At 46.3% G+C, this 19,852-nt stretch overlaps 1 protein-coding gene across 1 annotated transcript in view; it reads right to left on the bottom strand.

Annotated features, from left to right (window-relative positions):
* Window positions 1-19,852, bottom strand: part of UBAC1 (UBA domain containing 1) — a 220,155-nt gene that overhangs the window by 76,705 nt on the left and 123,598 nt on the right. The window contains exons 4-5 of the mRNA XM_086921002.1: window positions 11,831-11,938; window positions 11,510-11,612 (exon numbers count right to left, since the gene is read on the bottom strand). Coding sequence (XP_086777128.1) covers window positions 11,510-11,612; window positions 11,831-11,938 — 211 coding nt within the window. The remainder of the gene's footprint in view (window positions 1-11,509; window positions 11,613-11,830; window positions 11,939-19,852) is intronic.

A 19,852-nucleotide genomic window follows, 5' to 3' on the forward strand; every position in this document is an offset into this window, starting at 1 on the left:
CCAGTCACAGATCTGGGTTGAATCCATCATCGGCCTTTAGCTCACTTCGTCACCCCAGTTCAGACACAGCTATATGCAAATCAGTCTTGACACTGTGCCTCATGGGAACAGTCCAGTTGAACTGCCAAGCCAGGTCTTCCCTGGACTGGAAACAAGCATCCTGGGACCGGTTTCGGGCTAACAGCCCTCATCAGCCTGGCAAGCTTGAATCCAGTGGCAAAGTAAGCAAGGGACCTATGTCTGGGCGTACCCTGCCAACTTAGGGCGAACAAGGCAAACACATGGAGATGATGGACGGAGCGCTGAAACTTTTCATACACTCACCGCAGTGACAGATCTGGGTCCAAACTAGAATGGCATGGTGAGCAAAAAAAGGATGGATTATGGCCCAGATCTCTGTACTAGGGTGAATCTATGACATTGTTCTGCATTCTGTCCATCAATTGTTCTTTTTGTATTTGTTACCACGAGTGGGACGGGCATACCCAGACGTGGGTCCCGTGCTCTCCATGCCACTGGAGTCAAGCTATCCTGGATAATATGGGATGAAACCCAGAAACCGGTCCTAGGATGCATGTTTCCAGTCCAGGGAGGACCTGGCCTGGCAGTTCAGGCTGGACTGTTCCCTTTGGGCGCAGGATCAAAACTTATTTGCATATGGCTGGGTCCAAACTGGAATGGTATGGTGAGCAAAAAAAAAAGAGGTTACTTAAAAAAAAAAAATGTCCCTGCACCGCGGGGAGTCAACTCCCAGGGCATGGAATTAAACTTCTGCTGCTAGGGGCTTCAGAACTCAGACTACATTGCCCATTACTCCATGCTCTCGATTTCTGCCCTTTCCAGGTTTTCCAACTGTTCACCCTCGACGGGCTAGGTAGGCCACAGTAGCTAAAAGGAAAAAAGGGGTACTAGTCTATGGAGCCGTGATCTACTTGGCAATCTACCCAGTGCTCACCTAGCCCAAGATTTTAAGAATGATATGATCACACAGATTAATGACAAGATTAAACTTACTTTGGGAATGTGTCTCGCCCCATCTTCCCCCTTATTTGCCTGTCTAGAGTCAACAGAATAGAAATTGCATCGCATTGGATTGAGTGGAGAAACAACCGAGCCGCTAATTACATATCAAGATAGTATCTCTACGTCAAAACTGACACATCCAGCAGAGTTCAGGCCGCAGGCGACGGACGAGAGAATGCTATGGGGTCTGATCCCCGCCAAATGCCACAGAGTGAGGTGCGTGTGATTGATTCAGCACAAACGGCAGTCGAGGGAGACAGCCCAACCACCATTGATTGTGCAGGACACCCCCTTCTTCTTGAATTTTCTTGCTGCTACAGAGTAGGGTCAAAATAGCCTCCGTTTGTAATTTTCCACCAGCCGCCTGCCCATATCTCCTAGCAAATGTGCCTACACTGGCTGAAAACACACTGGAAACTATGAAGCTTATCAATAAAGTAACCATTGTCAATTTATTTGCACTTAGGGTCGGGTGGGCTGGCCCAGGGTGGGACATATGGCTAAGAAATGTAAGGGTGACTGTATTACTGTCCATTTCAGGAAGCAGCACCTCGTTGGTTAACTGCTTCATATGCTCCACTCTGGTCTAGGCCGCCTAGGGAGCATTAAAGTCCTACCCCCTTGGTATCTTCAACAGAGACCTGATGGACACAATCCTGAGCACGGTGCCTATGACATGCAAAGCAAGCCTGTCAGCACACTGCCCATGGTCGTCCCAATACCAACTTGTAACCAGTATTCAACACATTTGAATTTGCCCCAGGTGCAGCATTTGAGCCTGGATGGGGCTTTAATTTTAAATGGGGGGTGGGGGGTCAAGTACAATTGACATTTTGAACTGGATCATTACAGAGCTCTCCAGCAAACTGAGTATTGATAGCTGGATTGAATATGTGACATGTGATGTTGTCTTATTCAAGGAAACGTGCTCTACAAGAGGTTTTTGGTGGCTGTTATATCTGCCTTACACCCTCAGTGATCCCTTCACCAGCAGGGCAAGCATGAACAGGGTTACCTGATTGGTTTAAGACAACTCTGGCCTGCTTCGTTGTTCCAATTCATACAAATCCGATCTATCACAGGCCTCCTCTTTGATATGGAAAGACAAATTTAGGATGGTTAGACACAAATTTATCATTGTAAAAATGAATTAAGGTCTTAACACAAACAGATTTTTTACCGTATAGGTCAGCTTGTCAAAAGACATGCCACTAGGATACCGGGCTTATTGTGGAACTTGAGGGTGATTTCAATGCTCAGCTAGATGCCAATCGTTCTCTTCCTAGATGTTTATAGGAGGAAATGTCTTCATGTTTTAACCTACAGGTGAAGCCTGTGGGATTATAATAAAGTTCCTTGTTTGCAGGCTGTGGAAAACAGAGTATGGCTTTTGGTCTCCCTCCATGCTGTCCCACCTTTGTATTGCACCTGGAACTTGGTCTAGATAATGGGTTAAATAATATTAATTTGGCTCCCCTTATTAAGGTGCCCAGTTTGGAGCAATCCCCAAGCTTCATTTAATAGGGAGGTTATGGAGGTCTGCCTGTCCTGAGAAATGGGCTTTTGAATCCCTTAGTTGGATTATATTAAATTAATGTGTACATTAATGGGTAGGCAGAATATTTCAGGTGGGCTGAGAAAACGGGATAGGTCTTGGATCAAAAAATCTTTTTGGGACTAGGGGCAATAGGAAGACGGTAGAGCTAACTAAGGTCCAGAAGGAGTAGTTTCTTACCGGTAACTCCAGTTCTGTAGTAGGGGTAGGGGTATCTCTGTTATAGTCATAATCTAGTGAATAGTCCCGCTCATGTGCGGGGACCCCGGAGCAATCAAAAATAATCTCTTAAACTGTCTTTTTGTGCAATCCTGCATAGACACTTAAGAGAGAATTTAAAGACAAATAATGCAGCCTATACCTGCTAGGCTACACTGTCCAGTACTTCAACTAGATATTCCACTAACACCATATTCAGCACAGCCTGCCAAGTTTCCCTCATAGAGAAACTTCCCCTTTTACCAAGAAAGCCTCTGGAATGATAGAGAGGAAGGGGTGGACAGAAGCCCCATAGGCTGCCATTATGTGGCTCAAAAAGGGATTCCGTGCCTTTAAGAAAGCTTTCTAGAACTCTCAGTATCCCAGAATGCACAGCAGGCCCCCCCCCCCCACTTTCAGTTCTTTTTGGAGGCGTATAAAGCTAGACCTGTAGCATTCAGTACATGAACATCTTTCTACACCTGGGAGGAGGGCGGGCGCTTATGACTATAACAGATACCCCTACTACAGAACTGGAGTTACAGGTAAGAAACTACTCCTTCTGTAGTAGGGGGATCTCTGTGTATAGTCATAATCTAGTGAATAGAATGGCAAACCCATCCCCAACACCAAAGTGGCGGTGGGGAAAAAGAAAAACAACACTACTACTGTGCGAACAGATTTCGTAGCGAAGCCTGCCCAACCTGCCCTGGGATCAGAGTCCAGACAGTAATGCTTAGCAAAGGTATGGACCGACTTCGAAGTGGCAGCCCTGCAGATCTCTGCAATGGGAACATTACGGAGCAAAGCTGTCGTAGCCGCTTTGCCCCTGGTGGAATGAGCCTTAGGCTTACCTCCTAAGCTTTTGTTAGCCTTTTGGTAACATAACTGGATACAGGACACAATCCACCTATAGATGGACTGTTTAGCGGTAGCAAGACCAGTCCTGACTGACCCATAGTTGATAAACAATTGGTCTGACCTACGAATATCCTTGGTTTTATCCAAATAGAATTTCAACACCCTTCGGACATCCAGGGAATGAAGAGCTCTTTCCGCTGAACGAAGGAGCTCTTTCCGCTGGAGTGGAAGGATTCTGAAAAAACGTAGGCAAAGTTATAGTTTGGTTAACATGGAAATCAGAAATAACCATAGGAAGAAATTTAGGGTGAGTACGCATCACGACCTTAGCAGCATGAAATACAGTATAAGGTTCCTGGCAACACAATGCCTGAATTTCCCTCACCCTGCGGGCCGATGTAATGGCCACGAGGAACGCCGCCTTCCAGGACAGGTGCTGTAGCGAAGCCTTATGAATAGGTTCAAAAGGTTCCTTCATCAGTCTGGACAGCACCACATTCAATTCCCATGAAGGCGAAGGAAGACGAACAGGAGGAAACACTTTCTTCAAGCCTTCCCAAAAAAATCCTTTATCACTGGAATCTGGAAAAAGGAAGTCTGCGAAGGGCATTTCCTGTAGGCAGTCAGCAGCTAGATGGACCTTAATGGATTGAAAATTAAGGCCCGACTGCGCCAAATGCAAAAGGTATGGAAGGATGACATCTTCCTTACATGTTATCGGATCATAGTTCTTAGACTTGCACCAGATGCAGAATCTCTTCCACTTGTAAGAATAGGAAGTCCTAGTGGAAGGTCTCTTAGCCTCCTTCAGTATGTCCATACAATCTGCGGGAAGATGCAAATGGCCATATTGCACTATCTCAGGAGCCATGCCGCCAAACTCAAAGACGAGAGATTGGGGTGTACCATCTGTCCCCCGAACTTCGTGATAAGGTCCGGCCGGCACAGCAGCCGTATGTGCGGAAGAAGAGACAGGTGAAGCAGGTCCGTGAACCACCACTGTCTGGGCCATTCCAGGGCAATTAGGATCATCCGCGCCCTAGACTGGGACAGCTTGATGAGCACCGCCGGAATCAGGGGAATGGGTGGAAAAGCGTACAGACAGCTGTTCGACCAGTTGATCCATAGTGCATTCCCCAGCATCCCCTGCTGATAATACCTGGATGCGAAGTCATTTGCGGTTTTCGGCAGTGGCAAACAGATCCACATCTGGAGTGCCCCACCTGGCAAAGACGTCTCAGAGTACTTTGTAGTTTATGACCCATTCGTGGTATTCCTGAATCAGTCTGCTCGGTGCGTCCGCCTGAACATTCTGCACACCTGGCAGATGGGTAGCCGTTATAGTCAGTCCTCTGGCTAGCGGCCAGTGCCAGATCGCCTGCGCCTCCTGCGACAGTGTGCACGATCTTGAACCCCCTGCTTGCTGAGGTAATACAGGAAATTGATATGATACGTGGACTCCGTCGGGGACCACTGTCCTTGTATCCGTAACTCTCCGGAATGCACTCCCCAGCCCTGGAGAGAAGCATCCGTCACGATTGTCTGAGTGGGAATGTCCTTGTGGAAGGGAACCCCTTTGAGGAGGTACTCCGCTGAACACCACCATTTCAGAGACTGTAGAGCATCCAGAGACAGTCGTATCTTGTCGTCCCACTTCCCTCGCCTCTGGTCCCACTGTACCTCCAGAAACTCCTGCAGCGGTCTCATGTGTAGCAGTGCATGTGGCGTGAGGAAGATACAAGAGGCCATCAACCCCAGTAGAGAAGACACCGTCCTCACTGTTGTAGATGGAACAGTCCTAAGAGCCTGAGCCTTCCGAAGGAGTGATAACAGTCTCTCCTCCTCCGAATACGCTTGCTGACAGCGTATTGATGGAGGCTCCCAAGTACTGTAGGCACTGGACCGAAGTCGGGACAGACTTGGACATGTTGATGTGCAACCCCAGCTTGATCAAGAGAACGGACGTCTTCTGGAAGTGTGCTTGAGCTTCCGAGAAGGAGGATGCCTTGATCAACCAATCATCCAGGTACGGGTGGACAAACACCTTGTTCTTTCTCAGGTGTGCCGCTACCACTGCCATACATTGTAAAAAGGTCCTGGGCGCAGACTTCAGCCAGAACTGTAGTACTGTGCATTGATAGTGATTGGCGCCGGCTTGGAATCGCAGGAACTTCCGATGTTTCTGTGCAATGGGCACATGGAAGTATGCATCCTATAGGTCTATTGTGCACAGCCAGTCTCTTCTTTGCTGTTGAGGGTAAATCTGGTGCAAAGACAGCATGCAAAACCTTTCCCTGCGAATCAATTTGTTTGCTTGCCGCAAATCCAGAATGGGCATGAACTCGTTCTGGTCTTTCTTGCGTACTAGAAAGAACCGCGAGTAAAGTCCTCTTCCCCTTTGAGACAGAGGGACGTCTTTTATCGCCGTTTTTCTTAACAAGGTATCGGCCTCTGCCAGGAGCTCGCGCAGCTGAAACTGCGAGCAAACTGGTGGAATTGCTGGAGGCGGGTTGATGAACCGAAGACTGTATCCATTGCAAACAATATTCAGCACCCACTTGTCATGTTTAATTTTTCTCCACTCTGCCAGGTAGTATTGGACACTTCCCCCCCACCGGAGTGGGTAACGGATGACGGGGAAGTAACAGCTCAGGGCCTAGACCCGGCTGGGCCTTTGGTCGCGGTGGCAGATTGCCACCCACCCCGGCCCTTCTGACTTTTTTGGAAGGGCCTCCTCTGGAACTGCTGCTGTTGTTCCTGTCCAGTTTGCTGGCCTCGTCCCCTGCCATGCGCCCCGTACCGTCTCTGGAACGGGCGGTAGGTCTTTTGTTCCTTGGGCTTCACCAACCCGACAGCCATCAGGGTTTCAGCCTCTGCCTTCATCCGGTCCATTTCATCGTCAGCGTGCTTTCCAAAGAGGGTCTCGCCCAAAAAGGGTAAGTTGGTCACCCTCTGTTTGGCCTCAGGTTTCAAGGACGTAAGCCGCAGCCAGGCATGAGGTCTCTGGTTGACTCCATGGCAGTACCCGTGGGCTGCCAGGAGCGATGAATCCGCAGCTGCGCTGATCAGTTGATTAGATACCAGCAGCCCTTCGTTCAGGATCTCCATGAAATCCTCCCTCTTCTCGTTAGGAAGGAGGTCAGCGAACTGTTGGAGGTACTCCCACAGAGCCCTGGATCCACCCTGAGAAATGCTGGGTCAGAGTCAGGAGCCCTGTACTTCTTTTGTAACCTGGAGGGGGCTGATTTCATAGTCGCTGGAGTGAGGAATAACTCCATGGCGGGCTCACCAATCCTGGCACTAGCGGCAACAACGGTCGAGACAGCTTGCTCGCCCCTCTCAGCAGCACATCCTGGAAGGAGATAATGTCGTCCACAGGCGACACCCTCGTCCGAGGGGATTCCGACAGGGTAGGCGAGTAGTCCTTGGCGCTGGACAAATCCGTACGAGACATAGACCTGCCCCTCCTGTGGCGCCGTCTAGATCTAGTAGACGAACAACGGCGACTCCTGGATCTCCCTCTCCATCCGGAGCGGAATCTAGACCTCCTCCGCCTTGGTCGTTCCGCAGGCCTGACCGTGATCCTCGGAGGAAGAGGCCCTGTAGGCGGAGTCGGAAAGTGTGGCAGCGAGGCCGACCTCGGTGGAGCAGGCGGCCGCCCATGAGGTGGCGGAGGCTGAGTCGGTGGCAGCCCATGAGGCGGCGGAGGGGGGGGGGGGAGGGGGGGTGATGAGGAGGAGGTGGCGTCGGAATCCGAGGGGGCGGATCCTTTGGCAACGGAGGCGGTGGTGAAGGCGAACTCTGTTTAGGGGGCGAGTATACCAAGAGTACACAGAGCCCGGAGACTTCTCCACTCTCCTCTTCTTACTCCTCGCCTGACCTGACTGGGGAGACCGAGAGGTCCGGCCCCCTGTCGGTGAACGACGTCGCCGCTGTGCCCTTGATGATCTGGAGGAGCTTCTGGCATCAGAACGTCTCCTGGAGGACGATGCCTTCCTCTTAGGCTCGATGAACGCCTTCTCGACGCAGTCGATCAGCGCCTCGACGTCGATCTATGTCTCGACGCCGGAGTTCTCCTTCTCGACGTCGACGATCTTAGACGTCGACGATCTTCTCGACGATCTTCTCGACGTCGACGATCTCTTCTTTGACGTCGAATCGACCAGCGCCGTCGTGACCTCTCGACGTCGATGACTCGACGACGACAATGAATCTGTACTCAACGTCGACCTCGACGTCAGTCCCCTCGACGTAGACGCCGCTTCGACCCAGAGCCCTGGGGAGACTGGGAACAGACCGTGGTCATTCCCCTCGACGCAGACGTCGAGGCTATCGACGTCGACTGAGACCGGTGGCGTTTTCTGGCCTTCTCACTGGGGAGCCCCCCAGAGGCCTCAGCACGGGCAGATGAAGCAGTTCCAGGATGCCCAGACCCACCTTGACCTTGCTGTCTTCTTTGCTCCAGTCCTTGGAGCCTGATCTTCTGTCTTTCCTTCAGGGTCCTGGAGGAGAAAGTCTGGCAGATCTCACACTCCTCAGGGACATGTGCAGAAGGGAGACACAGGATACACACCTCGTGTGGACCGGACTTGGCCTTCTTCCTAGAGCACTCAGGGCATTTATCAAATAAGTCAGGCATATTTGATAAATGAGGGCTCAGAAGTACCAGAAAAAAACCAGTAATTAAAGAAGGCACAAAAACACGTCGAGTGAACACACTAACACTTTAGAAGTGCAAATAAATTGAAATAAACCCTAAAAAGGGAGAGCTCAATGCCCCAGGGTCCTGCTAGCAGGAGCCGGAAAAAAGAACTGAAAGTGAAGGGGACCTGCTGTGCATTCTGGGATACTGAGAGCTCCAGAAAGTTTTCTTAAAGGCACGGTATCCCTTTTTGAGCCACATAATGGCAGCCTATGGGGCTTGTCTGTCCACCCCTTCCTCTCTATCATTCCAGAGGCTTTCTTGGTAAAAGGGGAAGTTTTTCTATGAGGGAAACTTGGCAGGCGGTTGTGCTGAATATGGTGTTAGTGGAATATCTAGTTGAAGTACTGGACAGTGTAGCCTAGCAGGTATAGGCTGCATTATTTGTGTCTATGCAGGACTGCACAAAAAGACTGCTTAAGAGATTATTTTTGATTGGTCCGGGGTCCCCGCACATGAGCGGGACTATTCACTAAATTATGACTATACATAGAGATCCCCTACTACAGAATCGGGGTTATGTTCTGACCCAAATTCCACAAGGCTTAGCGTTATACTTGGATTTTGTGGTTGGCACACGGTACAGGACCCTTTCACCCGGATTTGGGCTGGGGATTGTTCGAGGTCAGTTATGTTTACCACTTGCGCAGTATGATTCTTCCTCTGTTCTGTCTGTGTGATGAATGCTCTCGGAAGAGTTTGCTCCAATTTCTTTTCTTTTTTAAATACTTACTTTGTTTTGCCAGATTGTTTTTCATTCCAGTGTTGAGGAGCTTATCTAATTGCAGACCTGCTCCGTTGTATTTGCAGCAGTTTTATATACCACTGATTTGTACTAATATCTGGTATTTCGTAAAAAATGCCCTCCCAGTCACGAACCTTTTGGCTTTTTGATTTAAGGAAAAGTGGCACTTTTGATTTTTAACAGAACATTTTTATTAATACTTGTACCTTTTCAATAACTTAATATGTGATTATGAAACGTTTCTGCTTTTAGGATCACTACTTAATCAAATAAAGCTTTTTTGGTTTAAATAAATAACAAAAATGACACCACACGTTTGTTTTTGCCCAGTAGGCTAAGAATCACAGCTCAGACGTTTGCGCAAGTATGCTTTACATTCCCAAATACTTGCTTCAGATTTCAAGCCCCAAGTAATTTGGGTGGCTCCTAGATGTCATTAGATATTGTGGTTTCCTATCCTTTGAAAGTTGGTGGCTGCTATACTGTGGATGTTTTACCTTGCTCCTGGCCACCTTTGTCCGTTAACTCTGAACCAACTTCAACTAGCAGCTGAAATTAAACTTTAAGGATTAAAACAGTGGATTTTATTTTAACATCTGGTTAGTGCAGTACGTGTATGTAGAAGAGGCTCCATATTGAAGGGCTAGTACCATCACTATGCGCAGTTTCAAACAAGGTGTGAAATGCCTAGCAAGCTCAGTACTGTAAATGGGGTTCAGTGATCGAGTTGGCTTTAAATTGAGCTTGGCCAGCTCAACAGAGGGAGTCCAGTTGGTGATAATCACACTTTGTACTCTCCATAATAAAAAAGAGCGCCTTTGAAACTCTAACATATGTTCTCCTAAGTCAGCTACCCCTTCTTCTAAGTGGAATTCACCATGGTCTGTAGGTAAAAGTGAGATATCAAGTTGCATCGCCTCTTTATTTTAGAATCTTTCAAGGCACAGGGAAATTGAATGTTGGTTGAAAGTTTGTCACCTAGGTGGCTTACAGTGCTTCCTTGCTTTTGTTCGTAGATCCTTACTTTCCCCCCAAAAAACGTAAATTTGAAGGAGATTTGCAGGTCAATTCTACCTTTGTGATTGAGGATTTTAGTTCACATCGGAAGTGCATGAATTACATTTTTTCGTTCTGCGGTAGAAGGACTAACTTGATTCATTTTGAATTGTATCTAAGTAGCAGTTGTAGAGTTCAAGTGAGTAAAACAAAAGTCAACTAGAAGTAAAGCCTCTTACTAGACATAGGCTGAGGGGTCTCACTGTCTGGATAAGAGCAGTTACTGAGCCTTTCCTGCTCTTCTCTCATAATAAGTTGGAAGTCGGAAGTGTGCATGTGTAAAATTGGTTTACAGTAGTGTGTGATGTGGCACACATATACATTAGGTAATAAGAATGCCTTTTATTTGTTGCCATCTTTGTGCATGGTTACTGCGGCACAGTGGTGAGAAATATGTAGCTTTTTCCAAACTCTCAAAGTAAACAACGAGAAAAGGCAATGCATCAATCTTATTACTGAGATTAAGCTTCTTGTGTCTCAGTTCTTGGAAGCCAAAGTGCTGCACTTGATTGACTTGTGGAGCCAGAGAAGTACTGCTGAAGCAGCAACTCAAAAGTTGTGTTCAGATGGAGGGGATGAGTTTGGCCCAGAGACAGGTTTATCCTTTGTTTATTTGGGGTAGGTAGCAGAGTTCCCATTTCTGAAGGCAAAGACAAAACACAGAAAGTAATGACTTATGAGGGAGGCTGGATCAGAGTACTGCAATTAGAAGTAAACACCACACTACAACTCTCCACAGCAATAACCTTCATGCACACCCAGATGTCCTAACACTGGTCAGACATACATTAATCTCCACAGGAACATTACCAAGGCCTTAAACCAAGAAACTCCTCCGCCCCAAAACATGCTCTTTTCTAGCCAATGGTAATATTTTTTCTTTAGGCTACAACACCTGTGCCTGCCACGCCAGCTTGCCGGCAAGTTGATCACAGTCTGATGAATGCCCAATTCTGCTACCACCGCTTAGTTGCCCCATCAAATACTTATCCAAAGTCATCTTTGTATTTACATAACTGAAAACATAGCCAGAGCACCAGATTTGTCTGCAGCATGGAGACAAGCTGTGGCTTCTTCGGCTAATCATATATCAGATGATGGCATCAAATCGGAGGTTTGGGTCAGTTAAAGTAACTATCTGATTGAAACAAGTGGGTAGAGAACCATATGGCGATACGTTCATAATGATTTACATATTTTGCAAATTACCCTGCAATATGTTTCGCATTGTCATCATTCTGTTCCATGCAGATATTTATATAAAGATTTATTTTTGGAGTGTTCAGTAAAAAAAGGGCTTAGGATACAAGGCAAAGACTAACAAACGTAATCAAATGCAATTAAACACAAACCCAGAAGGTGCTCATACCATTCGCCTTCTTGAACAGTTCAACAGCATCAGGGTTCAGTGCTAGTAACTTCTGAGCAACTTCGATAAGGGACACTAAAATCTTCCTCAGCTCAGTCTGGAACTGTAAAAAGAAAACAATCCCAACACTGATATAGGTGGCAACAAAAGAGTACGTCTGACAGAAAAATAATTGTGCTAAATCACTTTGTCTTATTCAGGCTGCAGCCTGCTGAAGTTATGACTCCAGCCTTTTTAAATTCAAAATCCACCAAGAGTACCACCACTTGTAACAGAATGCTACTGTGCCATAAGCTGCCAAGTAAACAGATTCGGACTTACATCTCTCATGTTGTGATGGGCGACGGTCCTGTCAGCATTATGGGATGAAAGGCCAGTTGTTGCTTTCACAATAGATTCTTTATCCGGTGCTTTCTGCTCTTGTTTCCTCTATGAGCAAAGAAAAAAAGTTATATAGACCACCTCCTTTTTGCAGGGTAGAGCTTGGGAGCATGACAAAAGTCATCATGGTCTATGCGCATGTCTGAAAGCAAACACTCAAATTGCCTCGTAGTGACAAATGGATTCATGAAAGAAGACAAATGGAAGGGGGTTCAAACCAAATGGGATGACACTATTGCAATCCTGTGTGGAATCACAGACAACCATAGCTTTAAAAAAGTGTTCGGCACATGCATGTGTGGTGCAGTTTAATACATAAGTTCCAGTCGTATCTCCAATTCAGATCTGGAATCAGCATGATGTTTATGAACTAGCAATACACACAAATTAAAAATACCACCCATGCTCTTGTCTCACGTGGAACTAGGGTCACATCTGCCATGATTTATGAATCCTCCCAAAAGTTTATACTAGTTGTGTTTCAAGAAACATCCAGAAGGGTATCAACTATAAACTTTTAAAAACATCCATCCTCCTTTTACAATACTAGGAGGCTCCATGACCATATTACAAGGCTGACTTGACATTCTATAAAGGATCATCTCCACAAATTAAGATTATCCAAAGGCACTTCGATTAAACGATGTCTTTGGTCCTACATAGCTGTTGAACTTGCTAAGAAAGATGTGGTTGATTTCATCAGAAATCTTGACTATGCATTACTATCCAAATTATAATTGTGCTTCCTTTACACAGTCAGCAGTATATTAGAAACAGAAAAACAAAACACTAGCAGCACTACGTGACTAACAACTAACAGTGAGTGAAAAGTAAACTTGAAGGATACATTTACTTGCAAACGGTCCAAATAAAACAAAGGCAGCACCCTTTATGGAAGAGCCTGGAGCACCCATAGAAGAGGCACTTTGTACTCGTAAATTACTCAGTCAGAAAGGTACCTAATGTAGTGAGCACTGAATGGCTGAACGGCGTATTTCAGTCTCTTTGATCTTTTCACTAGAATATCAAAAATTCACTTTGAGCCACATAGGCTGCTATCCAAACGTGTGCGCCATCTGGTACCAGTTGTGTAACGTATGCACATGAGTAAGCAGTAAATTATTTCCAATGCTCCCGCAAATATTTTACAAAATTACTTTTACAGGCGGCACTAACTGGCAAAGAGACAATGGTATGGTTTGCATGGAATCGAAATGTACCTTCTAGGTAAATACTCTTAGAGCTCTGCAAGAGAAGCTAAAGGTGCTCCTTTCTGTGTAGGATTATATTTGGACACTTGGTTTTCTATTATTTCTAATTATTTTTATTCTACACATTTAATCAAGAATATATTTTTTTTAAATCACTTCTAAAACAAAAACTTTTCTGCTTTGAGAGTAGGACACAATCTTGTTTAAATCCTATACAATAATGAGGATATCAAAATATACTCCCATTTCAGATTTATACATTTGAGACGGACTACAATCAACAATATTTAATATACTGCATTATAATAAACTACAGTTATCGGTGTGACAAATTTACATGATTTAAAATGACTCCCCTCCCATCCCTCCCCAAAAAAGGCAGCGCATTAGAGAGTGCTTACCTTTGTATAGGACCTAAAGTGGGAAGTTCAAGTTGATCATGTTGTAGAAGTTTTTGTAATGTTTAATTTTGGGTGACAGATTATTAGGAGTACTAAAGACTTATGGTACATTCTAGTCACAACTGTTGAATTAATAATACTGCACTTTCAAACGATATTGCTAATATGCTTAGAAGTGTGTTTATTAACGTGATTGAGTTGTGCCACATTTTCGTGAGGTACCTTTATATTAAAATGAATATTATATCTGTTTCTTTCAAACTGCTCCTGCACAACCTTGGAATACTCCCTGCCAGCCTCCACGATCAAGTGTGTTGAAGGCCCCTGCACCTCAGACGTCATGATCATTCATTACTTGACAATTGATGCGCTTCACCAAGAGCAAAGCCAATTTGGTTGTGACTGAAAGAAATGCTTTCCGCCAGCTGATGGACAAGACCAGCCAAATACTTTTATAAAAGCGACGGCTAGGCTTCCACAACTCCCTTGGAAGACCTGTTGGGAGTGCAAACCAAGGAATCCTTCTTTCTCCTTTCTGTTACACAGGCAAACTCCAGGCCTACACAGAGGGAGGTGCTGTGGGTGCAAGGATCAACAACTGAAAAAGAAATTCAGTTGAAAGAAAAACAATCTATCACCTAGCTCATAAAAATTAACAAGCATTTGCAATGCAATAGGTCTCGCATTTACAAGAGTGAGCTATTGGTCTTGTACATGACAGTAGCTTAAAGTCTTGCAAATGCGAGACCTATTGCATTGTAATATATATATATATATTATATATATGAACAAACCACCCAACTGCCATAGAACTCCATGGAAAGCAGGCACGGACACAAAGTGGCTTTGGATTCGGCATTTATTTCATGATGCAGGATGCCCTCAATCACGAGCACAGGGAGAGACGCGTTTCAGCCTTCAGGCGGCCTTTGTTAATCGGGTTTGACTCTGCATAACTCTTAGGTTAAATAGCCCATCCCACTTGCCCCTTAGGTAGACATAAAAGACATACTTTAAGTTAAAGGTTCCTATTACAGTTTCAATACAGCAAGCTAGCACTTCCTCAAGCTTTTCGTTAATACTAATATCAATGAGAAGCATAATACTAGTATGAAATGCACAGTTTGTCAAAGTTAAAGTGCAGCATATTGAAGCTAAAACACAGCAAATAAAAAATAGTAAAAGTGGTGGTAAAGTAAAAGAATTACTGTCAGCGTGACAGGTAAATAAGTAGATAATAAAAACAAGCAGCGCTGCCAGTCTCGCGAGGGGCCCATGGTGAAAGTGCACATAGAGCGCTGCAAATACACACAAAAACAAGCATTTGCAATGCAATAGGTCTCGCATTATTTAAGTTTGAGCTATTAGCATTGTAAATGGCAATTGTTTTTTGCTTTGTGCTATAGTTATTTTTTTACATAAAAAGCTATATATAAAATATGTTTTATTAAAGTTATTTATGCAGTATCTAAATTTTGTTTGCATAAAAGAGTACAATAATATCTTAGTAAAAAAGTCAAATATTTTAATGGTAATTCACCAAATGTTCATTTATGTGTTGGTTTTGAAAATAGCTAAATTAATAGCTTTGTCATTTACAATGCCAATAGTTATAACTTTCGCAAATGTGACACCTATAGCATTTGTAATGCAACATTTGTATTTACGTGACTTAGATGTATTGATATTACAAATAACAATGGCTTTTAATTTTTTTTAATACTTAATAAAAGTGATTGTAATTTATAATGGCAATAGCTTAAACTTTTGTAAATAACTTTTGTGAAGATTATGTTCAGTGTATTTTATTGTAACGAAATCCAAGAACAGAAGTGAAATATTAACATCTTTTTGTGACATTTGTAATAAAGCTTGAAACATTGAGAGAACATATTTGTGCTGTGGTGGTGCTGAGTGATGCTGTGGTGCTGCTGAATGGGGCTGTGGTGGTGCTGAATGGGGCTGTGGTGATGCTGAGTGATGCTGTGGTGGTGCTGAGTGGTGCTATGGTGGTGCTGTGGTGGTGCTGTGGTGGTGCTGAGTGATGCTGTGGTGGTGCTGAGTGGTGCTGTGGTGGTTCTGAGTGGTGCTGTGGTGGTTCTGAGTGATAATGTGGTGGTGCTGAGTGACTGTACTCACTGTCACTCTGCACTCACTGTCACTCTGCACTCACTGTCACTCTGCACGCACTCTGCACTCACTGTCACTCTGCACGCACTCTGCACTCACTGTCACTGCACGCACTCTGCACTCACTGTCACTCTGCACTCACTGTCACTCTGCACGCACTCTGCACTCTGCACGCACTCTGCACTCACTGTTTATGCACGCACTCTGCACTCACTGTCACTCTGCACTCACTGTCACTCTGCACTCACTGTCACTCTGCACTCACTGTCACTCTGCACTCACTGTCACTCTGCACTCACTGTCACTCCGCACTCACTGTCACTCCGCACTCACTGTCACTCTGCACTCACTCTGCACTCACTCTGCACTCACTGTCACTCTGCACTCACTGTCACTCTGCACTCACTGTCACTCCGCACTCACTGTCACTCCGCACTCACTGTCACTCTGCACTCACTCTGCACTCACTGTCACTCTGCACGCACTCTGCACTCACTGTCACTCTGCACGCACTCTGCACTCACTGTCACTCTGCACACACTCTGCACTCACTGTCACTCTGCACGCACTCTGCACTCACTGTCACTCTGCACTCACTGTCACTCTGCACGCACTGTCACTCTGCACGCACTGTCACTCCGCACTCACTGTCACTCTGCACGCACTCTGCACTCACTGTCACTCTGCACGCACTCTGCACTCACTGTCACTCTGCACGCACTCTGCACTCACTGTCACTCTGCACTCACTGTCACTCTGCACTCACTGTCACTCTGCACTCACTGTCACTCTGCACGCACTGTCACTCTGCACTCACTGTCACTCTGCACTCACTGTCACTCTGCACTCACTGTCACTCTGCACGCACTCTGCACTCACTGTCACTCTGCACGCACTCTGCACTCACTGTCACTCTGCACGCACTCTGCACTCACTGTCACTCTGCACGCACTCTGCACTCACTGTTTCTGCACGCACTCTGCACTCACTGTCACTCTGCACTCACTGTCACTCTGCACTCACTGTCACTCTGCACTCACTGTCACTCTGCACTCACCCTGCACTCACTGTCACTCTGCACGCACCCTGCACTCACTGTCACTCTGCACGCACTCTGCACTCACTGTTTCTGCACGCACTCTGCACTCACTGTCACTCTGCACTCACTGTCACTCTGCACTCACTGTCACTCTGCACTCACTGTCACTCTGCACTCACTGTCACTGCACTCACTCTGCACTCACTGTCACTCTGCACTCACTCTGCATTCACTGTCACTCTGCACGCACTCTGCACTCACCCTGCACTCACTGTCACTCTGCACGCACTCTGCACTCACTGTCACTCTGCACGCACTCTGCACTCACTGTTTCTGAACGCACTCTGCACTCACTGTCACTCTGCACTCACTGTCACTCTGCACTCACTGTCACTCTGCACTCACTGTCACTCTGCACTCACTGTCACTCTGCACGCACTCTGCACTCTGCACACACTCTGCACTCACTGTTTCTGCACGCACTCTGCACTCACTGTCACTCTGCACTCACTGTCACTCTGCACTCACTGTCACTCTGCACTCACTGTCACTCCGCACTCACTGTCACTCCGCACTCACTGTCACTCTGCACTCACTCTGCACTCACTCTGCACTCACTGTTACTCTGCACGCACTCTGCACTCACTGTCACTCTGCACGCACTCTGCACTTACACATGCAACAGTAATGTAAAGCTCTCAATGGACCTTAATCGGAGCGCGTTTCTGATTTAAAAGGCTGGCATGAAATAAATTAAGCGCATGTAAATTAGAAAGGAAAAAAAAACGAAAAAGCTATTAATATTGGGATAGAGTTTACGACATGCAGAAACCACACAGATTAAAGATGCAATCTGGCTGGGGACAAATGCCCACAGGCAAGACAGCAAACTAGAGAGCGCTAGAGTAAGAGTCTTCAAGGAACAAGAGCGGACGCACCGTAATCTCTTGGTGCTCACAGCTGCTTGGAAACTGTAATCAACGAACACGGGGAAATTCTCCGCATCACTGCCTGTAATTCTCTCCCAGCCTTCCACCAGCCCATCCTCTATGCACGTATGCTCATGTTACGCTTAATAAAATATTGACCTTCTATTCAATAAAAAGTGGTGCTATGTCCTTTATACAGCCACTCCATGTAGGCTCTGCGTCCCCACGCTCCAAGAGAAGCAAGGCACAAAATGTGCACTGCATTCAGAAATAATTTTTTTTTAAACATGCCCTAGCTGCGTAGTTGAGGTTCATTTCCGTCATAATGAAAACAAAAAACCCAACATGAAGATAAATCCTTCAGAAAGAATAACCTTAGCAATTGTGTGCAAATGGTGTGTGATAATTAATAGGAAATGTAATATAATATTAGGAGTGTGCGATATTTGCGTAAATTCTTTTGCAAAAAATACATGGAATTCTTCAATAAGTACACGAAATAACAAAAAAACATCGGTCCAGCATTTGGCAGCTGTTTTGCCATGTACATCCTCGCATTCATTCTTGGATACAAGGACATATTTTGCACTAAGAAAAAGTCGCAAAATCACGCGTGCACGAACAGCATCTGCACACGTTCTCTTTGCAAACCTTGTTTCCTGTGTTTATGCCATGGGATATTGACCCGAACAGAAGCTTCTTTACTTGATCTGGTCACGGTGTAATCACGTAATTGCCATGATTTCATCACAAATGTAAAGCAAATGCCAGAAATTAACTGAGATTACACTGTGTAACAGAAATTTCACCAGGACATACATAAAACCACAGAATTAGCGATAGCATCATAAGCGTGTCCTTTCACTGCAATTGCTTAATCCTCTGCATGTACACGGAAATCATTTGTCAAATATCAGGAAATGTAATCAAATAATGGAACAAAACAATTAAATGGAAAGGATAGCAAGGGTTATGAAAACATGTTCTTTGCTCACATAGATTGATTATGCACTCAGCTGTCTGTTGTACGTGCACCACAATATGCTTACAACGTGTGCAGTCTCCGAAGCTGTACGTCGTTACCGAAAGCACAGTGACAGTCCAGTATGCAAATAAACACAGTGCTAGGTGCTTGTGTGCTGACAAAATGGCCGTCTCTTCATCGCGGGCGCACTCTGGAAGTCAGGCAGCCTTTGTTTGGACGTGGGCGGGGCTCGTCAAAGAAACAGGAAGTAACTGCCGAGGAGGACGTCCGAAACATGCAGGCTTCACGCTGAAGTCCCGGGGCGCTTCAGAGAGACCGGGCGAAAGAGCGAGGGCAGACTGCATGGTAACAGAGGCAACACGGGGCTCCCGAGTGGTGAGGAGACCCCTGCGGCGTGCCAAAAGACGGCCCAGGAACCTGCACACCGAGCCGGTAAGTGAGAGCTTGCAGGCGGGGCGGGGCGGGGGGATTGTCTGTGCGTGTACTCTCGTGTGTGGGCGGCGGCGGCTGGGGGGGCGGGGGCGGCGGCGGCTGGGGGGCGGCGGCGGCGGCGGGCGGGGGGGGGGGCCGCCTGGGGAGGTGTAGTGTGTGTCTGTATGTGTGCGCTAGTGTCTGCCTGCGTGTGCATGTGTTGTGAACAGCCTGCTCTGTGTGTGTGTGTGTAGGTGCGGCGGCGGCGGCGAAGGGGGGGGGAGGGAGGAGGTGTGGCTGTGACTGTGATGTGCGCGGCTGTGATGTGCGCATGCGTGAATGTTGACGCGCGTGCACGCAGCTCAATCCACGCTCGTCACAGTTTTGTGTCCCTCATTCCCCGGTGTCAGGCAGCTATAAGTCTCCGACCCTGGACGCATCCTTCGGATGCGAATTCCAGGGCGAGACCTAAAAAGCGGCCACCATTGCTAAAGCTGGCGTCCCACCAGGGCTTCTTAGATTAATTAAGCAAAGAGTTCTCCCAAAGGGCTAATCCAAGCTATACAGTAAGGACATATGTAAAAAGGCCAGTCCTGATGGGAGGAGACAATAGAAGACAATGAGGTACTAAGGAGGAACTAATAAGCTGATTAACAAATCAAAAGCCAACATTTACAAAAGACATTCGCAGCAGCCAACTGAAATAATGGGCGGAGAGCGGGAGGAGACTCAAGCCCATACCTGAATACAGCATGCTTTGCAGAGCAGCGTATGCGCTGCCTAGGCTAAACCTAACAATGTATTACCTAAAGACCACAAAATGTTCGGAAAAAAGAAGGTGGTTTAACTTTTTTTT

Source organism: Lissotriton vulgaris, chromosome 5, assembly GCF_964263255.1.
Source record: "Lissotriton vulgaris chromosome 5, aLisVul1.2, whole genome shotgun sequence".
NCBI classification, from domain to species: Eukaryota; Metazoa; Chordata; class Amphibia; order Caudata; family Salamandridae; genus Lissotriton; species Lissotriton vulgaris.